Source organism: Clupea harengus, chromosome 2 (genome assembly GCF_900700415.2).
Source record: "Clupea harengus chromosome 2, Ch_v2.0.2, whole genome shotgun sequence".
Classification (NCBI taxonomy): Eukaryota; Metazoa; Chordata; class Actinopteri; order Clupeiformes; family Clupeidae; genus Clupea; species Clupea harengus.
Window position 1 is genome coordinate 24,909,718 of NC_045153.1, and position 19,076 is coordinate 24,928,793.

A 19,076-nucleotide genomic window follows, 5' to 3' on the forward strand; every position below is an offset into this window, starting at 1 on the left:
CAAGGCAGGGATTACACTTTCATGCCACAGGGATTAATTTTTCATGCAATTAAGAAAAATATTTTTACCAGCAACATAAGTAACTCCATTAACCTCCGCATGCAGGAGTTGACATTATTAGCAATGGACATCAATTTGATTATTTTCAGGGGACAAAATAAGCCTGCAAGGGTGTAAGCAAGCTGGGCTTTTTGTTGCCTTGAGGCAATACCTGAGGCCAATCAATTCACATACATAAAAATGAAAGGGCACCCACATTGCTGCCAAAAGCGCCACACCAGGGGAGTCATCTCAATGGGCGAAGAGGACCTTAGGAGAGGCTCCAGGTGACAAAGTGAAATAATGATGTCTCTGTCGGCAGTAGTGGTAAATAATGATGTCTCTGTCAGCTAACTTGAACTGACATCTCCTCTCCTTGCCCTCGAAACACACACGCACGCGCGCGCACGCACACACAAGATTGAGCGAAAAAAGGTTTATCTTAGTTTATCGTAGTCTAACGCGTTGATCCACTCTCCGACGGCCTGATAAGCAGATTTCGACAGGTTTTACTTTCTGTTGACTCTGCCACTCCTATTCCAGTCGTTTGTTTAACATACCCAGTTCACATGTCCTACGTGGTAGGCTACTCTCGAGGCGGACGTTAACGTACATCCAGGAACTGCCTCCTTGAGTCACTGTGAGTTGTCCTATGACTGACTGGCACTCGTCAGTAAGGGAATCTTCTCTGTCTGTGGATACATGGCAGGATAATTAGGATCGATATGCTGCATAGTCAGTAGTGGTAACATGGTTGGCACCTTAAGAGGAATGGAAAACTGCGAATGTCGAATGCAGAGTAAACAGCTGAATTCGAATGTCGAATGCAACAAACTATGCAACAATTCAAGAACAACTCGGAACTTCAGGAGGTAGCTATCAAGTCAGTACAGCACATTATTTTACCACTCGACAGATTTGCTACCTCATTGACGAACTCATTGAATGCTAAAACTTTTAAGTGTTCATGTAATTTTCAAGGAGCGTTTGACCACAGTTGCCTTAAGTAAGCTGGCCTGAGTGCAATGCCACGCAGACATGTCTCCGAAGGTAGGAGTGAAGTTTTGCATTGCAGAAGTCACTGCTTGAAGGAGTTGAAATAGCCTGTTTGGATACTAAATGTGTCGTCAAAATGAAAATAAGGAAATACTTTCGTGGCAGTGGGAGGGTTCTCGCATTCGTTTTCGTGGCATCTGTAATTTGGCTTCTTTTTGACATGGCAGCACTTCGAATATCAATCAATGATGTGAACAGTGAACTTTTGAAAGAGCTTGTAGTAAAAGAAAGAGCTGCTTTGAAAAGACAGGCCACGAGCCGAACACATGTAGAAAACAGACTATTCAAACACCCAGTGCAGAAAGTACCCGTAGACTTGGGGAACAATGTTAAAAATTCAAAGAAATACGGGAAGAATATGGGTGAAGTGTATCGTATGAAACAGAAGCCTGACATTAAGGAACACAATGTTGCACAGAATGCTGCACACCCAAAACCCGACAGAGTAACTTTACATTCGGCGAAAAGTGACACAAAAATCCCAGTAAACCATGTACTTGACGGTTTACATGGACGTGGAATCGTGAAGTCTCCTTACAAGGAGTCAACTTTTAATATTTCCAAAACAGTGAATGTGTCAAGCTCGGACAAAGCCAGATTTCCCAAAGCAGTAACTCTAACGATTAAAGGCACAGTAGCGAAGGAAACTCCTCAGAAGGTGATTTTGTCAAAAGTCAAAGATCCAGCGTTAACCAAAGCGCCATCTGGTGTTCAGGAAGAAAGGCGTGTCATTACAAAAGTACCAGAATTCAAAGCAGTTAAAACGGGGAGCATGCTTAAGGAGAAACATGAAGAAAACCTAAACTTCACTTCACATAAAAAGGCCAGTGAAACTGCTAAACCAAGCCTACAACATCCGTCCAAAAATGATACAAAGGTGCCATCCAAGCCTGACTTGCTGGTTGATGGAACTCTCAGTAAGGCCCAACAGAACGCAGGATTTCTAAACAAGAGTGACCCTCATCCCATAAATTTCCAAATCCAGCTCACTCCAAAGCCCAAGGTTCAAAATGTGGAACCCAGTCAAGCTAAACAAGCTCCCGTTAAAAAAAAAGGAGGACTCCACAAAGTGAAGGCCGTGGATATGACACTGAAGCCCAGAGATGCTCGAGCAGTGGGTCAGTTTGGACAAGCAGCATCTGTACCAAAGGACAAAGAGCATGAGGTGCAGAACCGCTGGAACGAAGGGTATTTCAACGTATACTTGAGTGACCAGATCCCTGTGGACCGATCTATCCCAGACACCCGCCCTGCGTTGTGAGTATAATGACAGCCTCTATGTGATGTATTGATGCTGCTGGCTGTTGTAAAGTCTGTTGAGTTCAGACCATTATTTTGTTTAGGTGTTCCGAGAACGTGGTTCACGATGAGCTGCCGACCACAAGTGTGATCTTCTGCTTTGTGGACGAGGTGTGGTCCACGCTGCTCAGGTCTGTTCACAGTGTGCTCAATCGCTCACCACCCCACTTGCTCAAGGAGATCATCCTGGTAGATGACTTCAGCACCAAAAGTAGGTGTATGACCCACATGTGAGCTTTGTGAACAAAGCCTCTGTTGATGTGTTAGATGAAGTGGAAACTCAGATTTTTCTCTGTGCTTTCTTCCCCATAGACTCCTTGAAGGAACCATTAGACATCTACATGGCCCAGTTTCCTAAAGTGCGGATCATCCGTCTGAAGGAAAGGGAGGGTTTGATAAGAGCTCGGCTTGCAGGGGCTGCACAGGCCACTGGTACTTTTTTTTAAATTATTCTTACAAGCAAAATTAGATCTTTATTCTGATGTGTTAGTCAGAATAGTGTTAATTTAGTTAGTGTTAATTTAGCTGTCTTCTGAATGTAGAGTGTTTCTTCCCTTTTCTTTCAGGTGATGTGTTAACCTTTCTGGACTCTCACATTGAGTGCAATATAGGCTGGTTGGAACCCCTGCTTGAAAGAGTTTACTTGGACCGACGGAAAGTTGCCTGTCCAGTTATTGAAGTCATTAGTGACAAAGATATGAGGTAACCAATCATCATTCATACTGGGATGAGCAGAGAATGCATTGGCAGAGATTAGATTAAATATATGATTATACTTATATTATTACTTATTATACTTTCTGAGTTTGACCAGAGTTTTGTTTCACTTGAAGGAAATATTTTTAGTCTGACTTGTGCTGTTTGTGCAGTTATGTCCAGGTTGACAATTTCCAAAGAGGCATTTTTAAATGGCCCTTGGTGTTTGGGTGGAGTACCCTACCTGAAGATGTCATCAAGAAGAACCACATGAGGGATAGTGATCCTCTCAGGTAACATTTCATCTCTGTTTTTTTGTTTGTAAGGTATTCAATGAGAATTTATTAAGTTAAATGGAATGTTGAATTTTACATACAAATAACCAGGAATGCTCCAACACCGTGATATGTTGACTCTGTTTTTGTCTCACTTGTTTCTTAGGTGTCCTGTTATGGCAGGAGGTCTCTTCTCTATTGATAAGAAGTACTTTTATGAGCTGGGATCGTATGACCCAGGTCTAGATGTGTGGGGTGGTGAGAACATGGAAATTTCATTCAAGGTAATTTTATGATGTGCTATGTTTTGTTAAATGACAGCAGTGTGGCCTATAGCAAGAGTACTTCTATGTTATCAGCTACTCCGTTTTCCTCACTGATGTCATTTTGCACAGATCTGGATGTGTGGAGGAGAAATCGAGATAATCCCTTGCTCCAGAGTCGGTCATATTTTCCGTGGCCAAAACCCCTACAAGTTCCCCAAAGATAGGCAGAAAACAGTGGAGCGTAACCTGGCCAGGGTGGCTGAGGTGTGGCTGGATGAGTACAAAGAGCTGTTCTACGGCCATGGCTACCACCATCTGCTGGACAAGTCTGTGATCAACATTGGGAACCTCACAGAGCAGGTTCAGCTTAGAGAGAAGCTCAAGTGCAAGAGCTTCAAGTGGTACTTGGAGAACATCTACCCAGACATGGAAGCTCCGCTAGTCAAGGCGGAAGGACTGGTAAGTGCACAAGACAGTGTTGTACAAATTTGTTTTTCATGTCGGACATTAAGTTGTCTTTCTTTTAGCAGGAGTCCATGTTGTTGTTTATTTGCATCTGGTGGCTTGTGACACGGATGAGCACAAAGAGACAGTGTCATTGTTTTTTAACAAGACAAAAGAGTCCTTTTCTCGGACGGCAAGAACAACTGTGGCAGTGCTGTTCTGTCGCCTTGACTGTATTTGGCAAACGCCTTGTTTTTCTGGATTTGTAATCTACATGTCATCACGCCCTTTCTGATTAGACTTCCCTTAACAGTTGTTGATCTCCCTGTTGAGTCGTTGCTAACTATGATCACCATTTCTTCCCTCAGGTTTTTAATCTTGGAACTAGAAAATGTCTGGCCTTACAGAATAGAACCCTCCTTTTTGCAACCTGTGATCTTAGCAACCAGGTAATGGAGAGTTCAGGATTTCATTTAATAACACAAGCCAATTCTACTTTCTGATCCTTAACATTGGGACAACTAAAATAGAAGTATCAATACAATTGTGTGCTTGTGGCTGTGATTCAATGAGCGTTTTCTCTCCTCTGTTCAGAACCAGCACTTTAACTACACCTGGTTGAGGTTGATCCGACAGCAGGCCCTCTGTGTGGTGCCACAGGGCCTGGGAAACCGTGTCACCGTAGAGCCGTGTGACCACACCAAAACCCACCAGCGCTGGATGGTCAACTCCAATAAACTTCTGGTATGTTCTCTTGATAACTGCTTCCCCAGTGATTTTTGTTTTATTTTCCCCACATGTTTCCCACCCAGACTCTCTAAAAACGTTATTTCTTACGAGGGATGTTTTCATAATAAAAATGTCTTATTTTGTGTGTCATATCACACGCTGGATAAAAAAAGAACTAAAATCCCAGTGACTGTTTATTTGCAGCTCTGGACTCCACAGTTTATTTGGAAAGCCGTATTGAACATTGCAGTATTGTCTTGCTAGACATAAGGGTGCTGTGGAATCCGATTCAGAGAGCCCACAGAGGTTGCACAGACAGACTAACACGGTTCCTCTCTCTGTAGGCAGAACACATTATCGTGGAGAGCCATCCCCGCCGCATGTGTTTGGAGGCCGGGTCCAAAGGTGACGGGATCTATGTGAAGGACTGTTTCTCTGGCAGTGAGCTGCAGAAGTGGCAGTTCACACACAACTATGCGCAGTGACTTAAAAACGAAATACACTGGTGGATTTCTGCTGCCAAAACACAGAGACATCCATTTTTCTTTCCTATTGAGCATTTTCCTTAGTCTTACAAAAGACAGCTCTTAAATGTCAGTCAAATATGCATGCTGCTGGTGTAATGACATGGTGAGGGTAATTTTGGGACTGTGCAGTGTGCGTGTGGGCTTCTGCTTCTTACCCTCCTCCCTACAATGAGTAGCTATCCAAAGCAGAGTGATTTGAGTGACTGCTTATGTTTCTTTATTGATTATTTTTGGGTTCACTTGTTTTGGTGGATTTTCACAAATTATTCACAGGTCTGTGGTAGTGATTTTTCTTCAAGAATATTTTTTTCTTTAAAGTGTAGTAACCTGAAAACTCCAAGTTGTACAACTTCCAAAGCAATATATTTTTTTCATTCTGGGCAAACGGTCCTCTGTTTTCAGATCAGTACAGTTTTGGGATATTGTACTGGAGCCTCCCTCTCTGGAATACAAATGTTTACAATGTGGGTGTGTATGTGTTCAGGAGACTGGCTCTATTAAACCATAGTGCCTTGTGATTCTTCTTGGTTTGTTTATGCTGTCAGTACTTCAGTACGCACTCTGATGTTCCTCTGAGACATTGTTAGAGTAGTGTAATGCACGGCTTAAAGATATGTGTAAAACTGTGATGATGGATGATGTTACAACACTATATAATGGCAGTTATATTATTTTTAGATTAAAAATGACCTTTCTGATTTAACCATTTAAGTTTAAACATTTAACATTCAGTCACATTCCCCCAGTGGTAATATTTGCACAGGGCTTAGTAACCAAAATAGACACTAGAGGGAGCTATTGTCACTATAGTTTTCATGAAGGATTCTGTGTGTTCAAAGAATATTGTTTCTTCCACAAACCATCCAGTTATTGACATAATTACACATTTTTGAAGTGAAGATTTAAATTGCCATTTGGGCCTTCTCATTTGTTAATATTGAATTACTAATAAATTAGATTAGTATTTGGGCCTGTTCTTTGGAAGCTTTTACTTGCAAGTTGAGATGCTAAAACTGAATGAATTGTCTCAACTGCCAATTTTGCTCTAGTCAGCCTAAACATAGATATTGAAAATGCACTGGTAAATGGTATCCAACATGGTATACAAAAAACCACATACACAGCGAAATAATATCCACTACCATTTGTAATCATCATGTTAATGCTCACAAGTAGGATGACACGCCTTAGTTTTCTTTATAGCATTTACATAACCATTTTGGTCTTATGTATACCACTATCCTACCTTATATAACGTATTGCAGTTCAGGATATCGTGTCGACTGTGTAACATACTTAAATCTTATCCGCTGATTGATATTCAGATATAAATCTCTGTCCAGACAAGCTTCTGTCACCATGCAAAAGGCACATATTTATATTGGTCTTATTCCCAGATGACTGAATAATCATTACTAGTTAGTCATGGTGGTGGGTACCCAATTGCCAGGGTTTTAACCATATATGGATATGTGAGTGCATACTCTTTGAATGTAGTCTACATGTTCATGGCCTCAAACTCATCAATCCTCTGCCGGGTGTTGCCTCTGCGGATCTTGCGGTAGGAGACGGTGCTGAACTTGGACTTGGTGAAGCTGTGGCTCTGCCGAGGTTTCTTGCGGCGGGTCGTGGAGGGTGTGGCTCCCGAAGGAGACGAGCCAGAGCCGGAGGTGTCGCTCTGCCGTGCCTCGTTATCTGCCACTTCATCCTGGCTGTCGCCGGTGAGGTCATCACCTGAAGTCCGATCGCCTGGACTCTCCAGACCTCCGTTCGGCCTGTGGCTCTCGCCCGTGGCACCGAGTACGGGCGCCGCGTCTGCTGCCTCGTCGCCACGGGTCGTCCCCTCCGCCTGCTCCTCCTGTGCAGCTGTACAGCATGTTTGATCACAGTGAGCTGCACTGTTGACTAACACAGTGACATCTTTGGCTTACAAGGTGGAAAGTACTACACAATACTTATTGGCACAGTCAGACAAGTCTTCAGGCCAGACCTTTGTTTAAGCGCAGTAATCTGATTATTCTCTCGGCTGGCATTAGATGTAAGTCCATGGGTTTATACCACAAACCAAGTATTTTCTAAAAGTGATGTTTCAAGTTCTACTAGCAAAAAGTATAAAGCCATGTCTATATACATAATAGTTATAAACCTTAAAGCTTCAGCTTTTATCAGTGATATTAAAGGTAGAATATGAGGAATTGTGCTTTATCTACATGAACAGAACAAATATACTCTCTGTCAAATCACTATGTATTCTATTTTCTGGGAAATGCACACACTAGGCTTGAGTTAATCTTTTTTATTTTTTTATCTTTTTACAATGCAGGCCTTACCTTCCACAGCTGTCTTCTCTTGATCAGGCTGTGTCTGAGACGTGGCAGAAGCCTCACCCAGAACCTCCGTCTGCGTCTCCTTAGACATCAGTCTCTGGGGTTCGGTCGACGTGAGCTGCTCAGGGCTTCCGGAGTGTTCTCCCTCGGTTGTCATGTTGTGCTCGCTCGGGAGCTCGGCGGGATGAGCGGTACCGTCAGGCGCTGTCTCCTCCAACTCCCACTGGTTGGTCAGGCTGGCGGAGCAGGTGTCCTTGCTGGCGGCGATGGGCACCGTGGCGCTGCTGTCAGTCATGGGCTGGGAGCGGCTCGGGCAGCTGGCTGCCTCTGGGACGCTGGCAGGAGTGTCTGGCTGAGCCGATTCCTCGCACAGAGGCTGTCCTTCTTGGGTCTGAGACGGTTCCAGTCCTTCGCCGTCACTAATTGATCCTGAGTGAGTTGATTGTCCACTCTCTGAGCACAAAGATGGAACAAGTTCCTCACTTTCCTGACACAAAGGTGGTTCTGATTGTTTGTGGCCACACAAAGGTTGGATTGTTTCTCCACTTTCAGTACACACAGACAGGACTGGTGTATCGTCTTTTGGATTCAGTTTTGGTTCTGATTCTTCAGTGCCACAGGCACACTCAATTGATTCACCACTTTCAATGCATGTAGACTGACTAGACTCTTCTATCAAAGATGACTCAGCATTTGTATCTCTACATTCAGGCTGTGGCAATTCTTCACTCTCAGCCACCAAAGATTGAGTACACATAGCTGTCTCCATACTTAAAGATTCAGCTGATTCCTCCGTTTCAGGACACCTAGATTCATCATCATGGCCCTGAGTCTCAGACAGTTTCCCGCTCTCTGTACACACAGGTTGAGTTGACTCTGCAGTTATAAAGCTGAGGGATTCACCTGCTACTTCATTTCCTGAGCACACAGGTTCACCACTCTGTGGCTGATCCAGCATCTCAGTTTCATCGCCAAGAAGCTGAGTTGAGTCTGCACTTTCAGAACCTAATGACTCACTCTCTCTCTCATCAGATGGAGTTCTATTTGCCTCTTCCTGTTCCTGACAGAGAGGATGTGCTGACAGTTCTGTGTCAGAACATCTATTGGGTATTGGCAACTCATCACTTCCAGCCGGCACTGGTGGCTCTGACCCGTCAGCATCCCAGTGAGGCAGACATGTCTCCCTATCCTCACCACCTGCTGCTGCCTGAGTCAGTTCTTTGCAGGAAGCGGCAACTGGGTCAAGACTGCTTCTGTTTTCCTGTAGCAACTCGTCCGCGTCGTAAAACACTGAGTCATCGTCGTCATCCGCAGCGCCGTGGTCCTTAGCCTCCCCCAGGGTTTGGATGGTCTTGAGTGTTATTCCACCAACAATCACCACTTGGGCTGTCATGCCGTTCTCAAGGTCCAGTGAAGGAGCCACAACCTCTGCCATGTTCGATCACTTTTGCCGCACTTTGACGCCCTTTTTTTCCAAGTGGCTTGACTTGTTTGTTGCCCTTACAACAATAACAACAACAACAACAACAACAACAACAACAGCAGCAAATAATCACTTACTGCCCAGTGATGTCTCACTCATTTCATTCCTCTCAGACCCTCTTAAGTAGATTGATTCACTGTCCAGCTCTGGTCATCCTCAGCTGGTGGAAGCATCCATTCCGGTGACACAGTCAACATTCATGCCTTTGTAACACTTCTACTGCAGAAGAGTAAGGAGATGAGCCATGTTGCATGTTAATGACGGAAAGTTGTAAGCAAGCAGTGCTTTTGTGCTTCCCTGCAATGGCATTCTATAAGCAAGCCCCGGCCAGTGGAGAACAGGGGTTTTGTGCTGTGCCAATAAATGGCCTTTTGTCTGTTCCACTACAACCAATGGGCCGATTGTCCCGTTGCTTAATCCTTCTTGAGTGACCACCTTCTTCTGGAAATATTTTTACCCTGGATTAACATTCTCCTGTAGGTTTACATGTCAAATTGGTGTAAAGCAGAGGTAGCACACCCGCCCATGGTGAACTCTGCACCATACGTCCATAGGGGCCATTGCATGAAGTCACATGTTCCACGTTTAAGGATTTCAGGCTGAGTGTTGTAGTTTTAGAGTCAATAGTTTTGTAATTAATTCATTTTGTTACATAAAAGGCCTATGCAGGAGAATTTCATTTACCTCGTGCCTTTCATTTTCACCGAATCTGGCATGGAACCATGAATGTCCGATTATGGATAAAATGGAACCTTTGAACAGAGCAACTAAAAGATCTTTAATTGACTGGAGTCTTGTGAGTTTTTATGGCAGACTGTTGATTATGGATGGTATGGTTTAAACTTTGCTATTATATAGAACCATTTCTAAACCTACAACAATTATTCAACTCCTATTTGCACTGAGAAAAAATGGTTGACACATTATGCTTAACATATGGTGAAATCACACTCTCACTTTTAAGTAACACTATGGAGTTTCTGGGGCCGCCAGGTAGCGGGCTACTTTCTGCTGGACTATTCAGTAACTTATTTGCTGTCTTGCTTTGTCTTGTGTTGCACTTGCTTGATGTTTGACTATCATAGGGAAGTTGTTGGCAAGCTATCCAACATAGCTATCACAATAACATTACAAAGAAGCCGACGCGAGAGCACTTATTACTAGCATCAATGTCCAAGCGTGTTTTGTTTATGACAAACTAGCGAGTCAACAACTTTCCTAACACAGTCACACATCAAGCAAGTGCAACACAAGACAAAGCATGTAAATCCTTCATGTATGGACTGCCGTTACCTACTAAATTATGTCTTTTAAAGCAGCATTATGGAGTTTTCATCTACTACCAAAAAACACCACCAACAGCCCAGTTAGCACTACTAAAAGCTTGCTAACATGCTAACTGATGTATTTTGGTGACATAGTTGCTAATGTCATGCTGTGAAGGATTTTGTTACATTTTTGGGGGCTGTTCCGTCCTGGACCACAGACTACACAGTTCATAGCCTGATGACCAGTGAGAACTACAGGTGTGTTTATCTGTCTCACATAACCATATACCATCAAAACGAATATGAAGATGATGGCAAAAATAGTTACTTGTAAAAACATACCTCAAAAGCAGCAAATTGTTACACAGTGTTGCTTTAAGGCATATTTTGAGTTTATGTGCATATATTTCTCATAATGTTAAACAGAACCCATAAGATTGCATTTTAGTGACATTATAAATACCAGTAAGGTAGAATGTTCTGAGTCTGTTTGAAATGTTTCATTTCAGGTAAGTGCAGTCTGATGCGCTGTGATGCGAGTGATAACCATGGACTTTTCTCACAAAGGCCCTCCTTTGCTTTTCTTGTTTCTTGTCCATGTATTAGATCCTATCAAGACTGCTAGAAATACAGGAAACGGCATGTTTTTCTTGAAAATGTCAAGTTTATTTAGAAACGTAGAATACACATTTATTTTAAACTCACAAGAAATGAAGTGTGTCAGTGACATTTCAGGGCCTATGCAAATACAAACAAAATGCTTAATGGTTTTACACTCATTCTACACACACACTTTTTTACTTCGCACCGGAGAGAGGTGTGATACCCAGAGCCTGAGAACAAAGTTTTTCTCACTTTGGGTGTAAAGTCATTTAGGCTGCTGGGAAAAACAACTCACGCCCTTCACAGTTCTGACCTACTGGTCTGAGAATATCTGAATTAATGTATCCATTCTATTGCAAAACTACATTTACACGTCTCAAAAGTACACATCTACTACTTTTCATTGTGGTATTCTTTGTTCAGTAAAACAATATCTGTTGCAGGTAACATTCCAGGACACAGTATAGGTTCAGGAACTTGTTTTGTGGAAGGGGATCAGGAACCCTCAGCACCCCCCTTCCCATACCCTTTTCCCCCATTGATTACTGAGTGAAACCAAGTAGATGTATCTGCTAATTCCACTGTTACTCCCTCTAGTGGAGAAACCTATGAAAGTAATAACACATCAAGAGGAAAAATCTCTGAGGCAAAACAGTAGGCCAACAGCCATATCAACAGACATTCACAAAGATTCAGCTTGGAAAGGGATAGACATAGATTATACCACAAGGTAAGAGTCAGCACGCACACAAATCCACTTACACTTACACTCCACTTACACCCTGTTACTGATATGACTATGAACTGTGAACCTATAGGCAGTGAATGGGTCCCTTTGGTGCTGAACAAGGCTGTATATAGAGCAAGGTGAGAGTATGACTTATATCACGTACCAGGGAGAAGCTAAGCGAAAAAAATTGTCTGGAGGGTAGCTCTATGACAGACCACATCCTGTTTTTCAGCTTCACACGAGCCGTGTGGTTTTAACTTCTACAGTTTTTCTGCCAGACTGTGTCCTGGATATGACATATCTGATTCGACAATGCATTTCAAAGGAAATTCAGAAACTCGGTTATCTGTTCTTCCAATTTACAGTAATTCATTAATATAGGGCATTAAAACCAGAGTGTAAGGGCTCCACGGGCTTTAAGGGTTGTCTATCAGTTGCATGGCTACATCTTTAGAACTAAGATTAGAGAGAAAATAATAAAGCTGTTGTGTTGTAGTTGTGGTTAACTCTGGAAAAACAAACAGATACTACAGTCTTTAATGCATTGTCCCGCCAGTAATGCTGCAGACCATCCATACTAATGCTAACCTCATCCTCTTTAGGTCCAGGTTTGAGTTTATAGAAGTGGAGTGAATTCAGTGCAACACTGTATATACACACAAAAAGGAATTTCCACTGCATGCAGAGTTGCTGTGAATCGTCTCTCTGACAGACTGCCTGACTAGCCCTGCATCTTTTCACCTGCACCTGTCAAAGACTGTTTTGATTTCTCTCTTGTGTTCCTTCATTGAAGAAATTCAAACAGATGCATTTAAATTGGTTCAGACACAGTGAGTGGGGCCCCATTGTTTATGTACTCAGTTGACTTCAGTGACTAAATGCTGCGGGGAAGGTTGGGGCTCGGTCCTTAAAGCCCAAGAGCAGCAGCTCTTTCTGACCGAGGTCAGATGCTGCTGTGGCAATGCTTTCATATCACAGTATCACATCACTGAGAAGTTAGTGTTCAGTCCCGGACCGAAGCCTCTCAGCTCTGCTCAGCTGCCCTCCTCCTCCTCCACTGAGTGGTTGATGCCGGGCATGAACCTGAAGATCTGCTGGCGGATGCTGCCCTTGCGCGACTTTCTGGGCAGGGTACCGAACAGGGATGACGCCCGGTTGGCGTCCCAGGTCGGGGAGGACGAGTCACTGCTGCTGATGCTGCTTCTGTAGCCGTCACCGATGCTCTGTGTGCGGGTGAGGGTCGGCCGAGAGGGGCCACGGTCAGTGGCGGCGAAGCTGGTGCCAGGGCCTCCGCCGAAGAAGGCCGGCTGGTCACCGGGGCTCAGTGGGCTGAAGGGGCTGGGGCAGTCATCTAAGATGGGCGAGGGGAAGACACCGTCCTCACTCTCCGACATGAGCAGGCTGCGGAAGCTGCTGTCACTGGAGAAGCGTAGGCCTCGCTGGCTCGTGGGGGACGCCAGGGACATGAGGGACTCCAGGGATGGCATGGCGCTGCTGTCCATCAGGTTACCTGTAGAGCAGAGCAGAGTAGCACAGTTCTTCACTTATAACATAGTGGACACATATACTGTCTGCTCAGCGCTTCTTCTTTTTAACTTTAAAGAGAACTTGTGTATATGTGGGTGTCAAAACCACTGAGAGGGCTAAACGGAACTCAAGTGTGGTCTCCACCCTGTTTTAGGTCTGACATACGCACAAGTTCTCTTTAAAAACAAACACACACACAGAACAAGGTGTGGTGAATAAAATAAACTCAATACAGTTCAGTACTGTTGTTGTTTCTTCAGTGTCAAAGCTGTTCTTATTGATCCGGTCTTGTAGTGAAGTGTGCTTTGTGTTTTTGATGGTAAGTCACATGTGGAGTTTCCCCAGTGCCACTCACTTTTACACATATACGCTGCTTTCATATCAGATGGAGTCTCTTAATGGAGTGCCTGAGTTCGTGCTTGTAAGGAGGAAATAGGTGGTTTTTCAGCTGTCGTGTTTTTCTCACCTCTAGTAAGATGCCTTTCCTGTTGAATTAGGGTTTGCAACTCCGCCCATCTCGTACGCAGGTTTTGCTGTTTGGGGCAAAAAAAACTCTCACGTTAGCTCATTAGCCAAAAATAAAGTGCTTTTTGGTAACTGGAAAGTATCTGTTACTGACGAAAGAATTTATGAAAGCAAGCCACTTGCACAGTTTTCTGAATTCACTGAGTTGCAAAATGCACTGCAGAACCTTTCTGAAAGAGCATTTCTGTTCCCTCTTCAACTTATCCTCCACAAAATCAGTGCATGTAGGTATGCTCACTTGGTACAGCATGGTATATACACTTGGTATAGCCAATCCTACCTTGAGTAAGCCGAGCTTCTTCTCGAGCTCAATCCTCTTCACCAGGGTCCCACTGACAGTCTCCATTCTGAGGGGGGAGATCACCAGAACAGTCACTTAACTGACAACTCTTCACACAGAGGAGCTTCTGCATGACACAGTGTTGTGTGTATGCAGGTGTAGAGGTGACAAACACACTTCTTCAGTTAACGTTTCTCTATTCTGACCAAGTTCCTCATTCTTGTGTTTTTTATGGGAAACCAGGTACACTTTCTTTCAAAGGTGGTTGATTGCTGTGTGTTTCACCTTTGTTTGTTTGGCCTTTAAATGACTGACTGTTACTGTGCAACTTCCCTCTCCACCCCACCCAAGCATAACCACCCCAAGATCTGTTGCTCACTTTAGCACATTGGTGGACTCCCGGATCAGGCTGATTATATCCTGGTGCGAGGAACCCTCGATACTGATGCCATTGATAGTGACGATGACGTCGCCTGAAAGAGGAAGATAGCATAAACAGAGTGGAAAATAGAACACAGTGGGAGGGGGGGGGGGGGGGGAGAGAGAGAGGAAGGGGCCATAAAACAAAACACAAACATGCGTATTTAGAGAAGCAGAGGTGAAGCGTGTGGGAACGCAGTATGGAGGTCAGGTGGGTGGAGAGGAAGTGGGCGACTGGGTGGCTCACCAGCGGTAAGGCCTGCGCTCTCAGCGGCGCTGCCCGGCTGCACCGTGCACACGAACGTGCACATCTCCATCACGGTGCTGTTCTTCAGCTGCATGCCACACGTCTGTAGATACAGGGACAGACAAACCTCTCAGTTTGCTTTACAATTTTAAAACATTAGGGTCAAGAGAAAAGGAGGATAGGATAGGCATTGTGCATGATTGCAAATTGTGTGAGAGTTAGAAGTCTATTGTAGAAAACACACCTATGGTGGCACAGAATAGATGTATGCATACCAATTCACATGGCATCTCAAATGGATGTTGATTGCTACTGTGCGGTTCAACACTTTACACTTGTTGCAAGTTTTAAATGTGCACAGCTCCTACTGTGAGAGCAAAAGCATAAGAGTGTGAACTCCTACCTGAACTTCAAAACCATACGCCTCATTGTCTTGCTTCTCCAGCACCAATGTGGTCCTGTGAGTTGAGTGAGAGTGAGACACAGTTCAGCAACGTGACTTTGCTTATTCATCTTAACAGTAACCATTGAATACATTTGTTGCAGCAGACATAAAAAGGCAAAACAGTCTTTGTGTCTACCTCAGAGGGTCAGAGTAGTCCACCAGAGAGTTTGAGCGAGTTCGGTTAAACTGCGGAGAGGAGAATAACAAATTTGAGCCTCACTGTTCACTCAATGACCTAGTTAAGCAAGATTATTTGAAGCTTTTGAAAATCACATAATGATAGGACATCTTAACAAGACTATTGAAGAAGACTTTCAGTATGTAAACAAGTGAACAGGAAAAGACTATCACATGTTACTTTTTCAACAGATGAGTACGAATGTGTGTCAACACAGAAGGCAAAAGGAAGTAAAATGCATGAAATGAAAGGCAACCTATAGCTTGTGCAGAGGATCAGTGGATGTGGTAAAGCAGCATAAATCATCCATTACATAAGAGCACAGATTAAACACATCAAATCTCCTCTAGTTTCTCCTTGCAGCCTCTGTGCTTTAAGCTATGGTTTACTGCAAGCAGATAAGAAACTGCTTAACATAACCCCCCCATATCACCAGCTATGTTCAAACACATTCCACTAGAACAAGATGAGAGCGTAGTTTGTTTATCATCACATATTCATACTTCACGCAGATTTTTTGAAAACTCAGAGAGGAAACAGGTCAGGACTATGGTAAAAGTGTGTTTCGGTACCTGTCTGCGTCCTGCTGTCACGGCTGAGTTCTCTCCATTGCGGGACTTCAGGCTGCCCTTGCTGATGGAGTGTCTGTGCCAGAGCTTCTTCTTGAGGCTGCCCGTGCGGGAGTTACTGTCCTGGCTGTCCTGGCGCACCAGCCCCCTGAAGCTCATGGTGGAAGTCATGGTCGGGACCGCGTCTCACAGCTGCATAACTATCAGCAGCTGCGTTTGCATGCATATGAGACCTGAGCGGCAGAATGAGTGAGAGAGTGAGTGTGTGTGTGTTCGTGTAGGGCGCGTGTGTCAAGGGACGGAAATCCTCCCCACGTGATCACAGTGGACCTGTGTATGTCGATCAAAACCTCACATACATCCTTTTTTTTCTCCCTCTCTCTTCCTCTCATTCTCTCTCTCTCTGTTTTACACATCTATCTGTCCACCTCAGTCACTATGTGCTCATTACTAAACATATCAGCGGTGAGGGAATCTGTTCAGTTAAAAGTTAAACATGCTTTGGGGCCCCAGCTTCCCACTCTGAGGCGAGTTGCTTCATGGTTTGTCTGAAGACAGAGACGCAGAAGGACCTGTGGCTGGCCTCTCCACCGTCACCTGTTTCCTCTCTGTCCCCTCTTGCGTGCCGCTGAACGAGTGGGGCTTTTGACATGTCCTGTCTCGGCTGCCTTCCACCGAGGCTGCCACCACCACCGCATGCATGCGCACCGAGCAGGGCAGGGAGGGAAGTTATGCAGCCTGCGGTGCAGATAAAGGCAGGCTTGAGCCGTAGCTTGAGGCCAGAGACCTGCTCCACAAACACAGCACACGGGTCGCTGGAGCCCCGGCATCACACAGTCTTTTGCTGAGAAAAGGCGCATCACACACAGGTCAGCAGTCACAAAGAAAACAGCTCAGAGAGTGTGTGTGTGTGTGTGTGTGTGGGAGGGGGCGGGGGGGCGTGACAGTATTTTTGTTTAAATTTCAAGCAAGGACAAATGGGATAAAAGGACAGGGAATGATTTCTTGCAGGGTTTCAAATCCATCAGTGAACTCCAGCACACTCCGATGTCACCCCTTTACTGACATGCAGCTTCTTTCTGTTCCATTGCTCAAGCGAGGAAGGAGGAAATGTCAAATATCATCTATTCAGATTTCTTTCCACTGCTCTTGGCTCAACCTCTGCAGTAGATGGAGAGACAGTAGATTGCCCAACTCAGATGTCCTCTGTCCCACTGCCCCTCTCCGACCTCTGGCATTGCCTTGTGTCCAGCCTACCACACTGCACTGTCTGGGCATCAGAACTCCCTGCGTTTTAAGGAGGAAAGGGTTCAGATGAGTCTAAGCTGGATGGAGACACTGATCTTTTTCTGTCTACTGTGGGGCCTTTCAAGAGGCACTGGGTGCACTATCACACACAACAAATATGGTATTACAGAAGTGTTTAAGTCATTGCAGGGGAAAAGTGTGAGTGAATTCTGTCAGATGAGAGTTCACTGACATTTACCTTGAGACAGGGCCAGGGTTCAGGTCATCTCATTCAGAAATGGTTTCTGCTGTTGAACGGCAGTTAACACTGAATCAGCGATGCTTAGTACAATATAGGAATGAGTCACATTGCCATACACATAGGCCAAATAAATGTATCAGTGTGTTTCTGTTGGATTTGCAGTTAAATGTGTCACATAAGATGTGGGTGTAGTAAAAGCCACACAAAGTTGAAGACACTGCGTTTAGGCAGCGGGCAGTAGAACCAGTCAGAAGGCCTTGAGTTCGCAATCTTTGCACATTTATTAAACTCAGATAACATACTCATACACGCAGACAACATATAGCTTTCCTTAAAAATACACAAGCCAGATAAAGCAAAACAGGCGATACCGCAATCCGCCACCAGCAGCGCAAGATCCCCCAGTAAGCAATAGGCTGCAGCAGCAGTGCCAGCAACCTCTGTTGCACCCAGACAGTTTGAACAGTCAGATCTCTGCTTGGCCTAGCTTTCTACGACGGTTAGGTTGCACAGCCACCCAAGCGAGACGTCCGCAAGCAACGAGCCCAATACGATACCGTCCTGCAGTACTTCCTCCCCCGCTGGCTGTACACGCTGCCTCCTTGAGCAATGGCAGCAGGAAGAGAGTGAAAACTCTGGCAGCAAGGGGAATACACCAGTAAAAAGACTCACAACGTCGCCAGCCCAACAGTGGCATGTTACACTATGCTGGGCGCGGACCAAACCAGAGATTGAGTGCATGGTTTGGAATATCCAACAGCAAGGTTGTTTACGCAGCTGCTACAGTCACCCGCTGCGTGCCCCTCTCCTGGTGTGCTTCTCTCTCAGCCCATTGCTCCTTTTTGTTAAAAACAACAAAAATCACAAGCCTGCCCACCTCTCATTATAATTAGCCTGTCCGTTCACGTATCGTAACGATTAGACGCAAGTCCACGCAAATCATAACACAGCACACAGAAATAAACCAAATCAAATATGTGCATAAGTACCAACTTAAGCAAATCAAGTAATGTTTAAAGTCTACATTGTGACAGATAATCAAATTATTGTGACATCACACTTGCTTTTATCAGATCTGAGTCAAGTAACTGAAGCCAGACGACTAGGGTTAAGTTAAGTGTTAACGCACCAGTTTTGTTTTTTTCTTTTCGAGAAAAGACATTTTTCGGGTAAACATGAAACCTATAGACAAACTGCCCGTGGCCCTACTTTGAGAACATTGTCACACGCACACACACACACATTTAAACCACTTTCACACGCTGAGTCATATCTGTAATGCTCAGGCTCAGAATTTCCAGATGGAGCTGCATTTGTTTAACGGTCAAATCCGCTATAACTGTCAAGTTTGCACGTTTAGATCAGGTTAATGTTAACGGTGACTCAGTGCAACGGATGTTTTAGTGTGACAGAAAGGACATCGAATGGGTTTCAGTTTAGACCATGATGCCTTTGTGACTCTTCCTCTGAGACATTTTGAGAAACATAATTACCACGTTTTACCATTATAGTGACAGCTATCTAAGTATTTAGTATCAATACATGTCTTAAATATTAAATGTAAAATATTAAGATAAAATAGATAGTGGAAGGTGGTTACATTTCAAACCACGAGCTGAAGGAAAGTCTTCTTAATTATTCATCTTGTTAAGGG

General features: G+C 44.3%; 3 protein-coding genes across 4 annotated transcripts; 1 reads left to right on the forward strand and 2 right to left on the reverse strand.

Moving 5' to 3' along the window:
• Positions 1-361: 361 nt before the first annotated feature.
• Positions 362-5,849, forward strand: LOC105902687 (polypeptide N-acetylgalactosaminyltransferase 5). Its single transcript, XM_012830337.3, has 10 exons — positions 362-2,352; positions 2,439-2,605; positions 2,707-2,826; positions 2,961-3,096; positions 3,264-3,383; positions 3,532-3,649; positions 3,761-4,090; positions 4,444-4,524; positions 4,670-4,819; positions 5,149-5,849. The coding sequence occupies exons 1-10, from the start codon at positions 1,172-1,174 to the stop codon at positions 5,287-5,289; spliced, it is 2,544 nt and encodes an 847-aa protein (XP_012685791.2). The 5' UTR covers positions 362-1,171; the 3' UTR covers positions 5,290-5,849.
• A 611-nt stretch (positions 5,850-6,460) lies between these two features.
• On the reverse strand, positions 6,461-8,516 carry LOC105902647 (E3 ubiquitin-protein ligase rnf213-beta). 2 transcript variants are annotated; one of them, XM_031558031.2, is made up of 2 exons: positions 7,662-8,516; positions 6,461-7,236 (listed from the first exon to the last, which is right to left on the reverse strand). In XM_031558031.2, exons 1-2 carry the CDS (start codon positions 8,425-8,427, stop codon positions 6,830-6,832), a joined length of 1,173 nt encoding a protein of 390 aa, XP_031413891.1. In that variant the 5' UTR covers positions 8,428-8,516; the 3' UTR covers positions 6,461-6,829. The 2 variants fall into 2 exon arrangements, with proteins under 2 accessions (XP_031413891.1, XP_031413897.1); XM_031558037.2 differs by having other exon boundaries at positions 6,461-7,197; positions 7,662-8,511.
• A 2,537-nt stretch (positions 8,517-11,053) lies between these two features.
• LOC105902646 (cytohesin 1 interacting protein) lies at positions 11,054-18,994 on the reverse strand. The gene is made up of 8 exons (XM_012830291.3): positions 15,937-18,994; positions 15,323-15,372; positions 15,145-15,199; positions 14,742-14,844; positions 14,454-14,547; positions 14,075-14,141; positions 13,736-13,802; positions 11,054-13,252 (listed from the first exon to the last, which is right to left on the reverse strand). The coding sequence occupies exons 1-8, from the start codon at positions 16,102-16,104 to the stop codon at positions 12,777-12,779; spliced, it is 1,080 nt and encodes a 359-aa protein (XP_012685745.1). The 5' UTR covers positions 16,105-18,994; the 3' UTR covers positions 11,054-12,776.
• Positions 18,995-19,076: the final 82 nt, after the last annotated feature.

What these genes read in the sequence shown, in the direction of transcription:
- LOC105902687 (XM_012830337.3), top strand. Translation starts at nt 1,172, where the DNA reads ATGAAAATAAGGAAATACTTTCGTGGCAGTGGGAGGGTTCTCGCATTC. An exon ending in ATTAGTGACAAAGATATGAG is followed by an intron (nt 3,097 to 3,263) that starts GTAACCAATCAT and finishes CTGTTTGTGCAG; the next exon opens with TTATGTCCAGGTTGACAATT. An exon ending in CCTGTGATCTTAGCAACCAG is followed by an intron (nt 4,525 to 4,669) that starts GTAATGGAGAGT and finishes TCCTCTGTTCAG; the next exon opens with AACCAGCACTTTAACTACAC.
- LOC105902647 (XM_031558031.2), bottom strand. Translation starts at nt 8,427, where the DNA reads ATGGAGACAGCTATGTGTACTCAATCTTTGGTGGCTGAGAGTGAAGAA. An exon ending in AGAGAAGACAGCTGTGGAAG is followed by an intron (nt 7,237 to 7,661) that starts GTAAGGCCTGCA and finishes TCACTGTGTTAG; the next exon opens with TCAACAGTGCAGCTCACTGT.
- LOC105902646 (XM_012830291.3), bottom strand. Translation starts at nt 16,104, where the DNA reads ATGACTTCCACCATGAGCTTCAGGGGGCTGGTGCGCCAGGACAGCCAG. An exon ending in GAGCGCAGGCCTTACCGCTG is followed by an intron (nt 14,548 to 14,741) that starts GTGAGCCACCCA and finishes TTCCTCTTTCAG; the next exon opens with GCGACGTCATCGTCACTATC. An exon ending in GAGTCCACCAATGTGCTAAA is followed by an intron (nt 14,142 to 14,453) that starts GTGAGCAACAGA and finishes CTCCCCCCTCAG; the next exon opens with AATGGAGACTGTCAGTGGGA.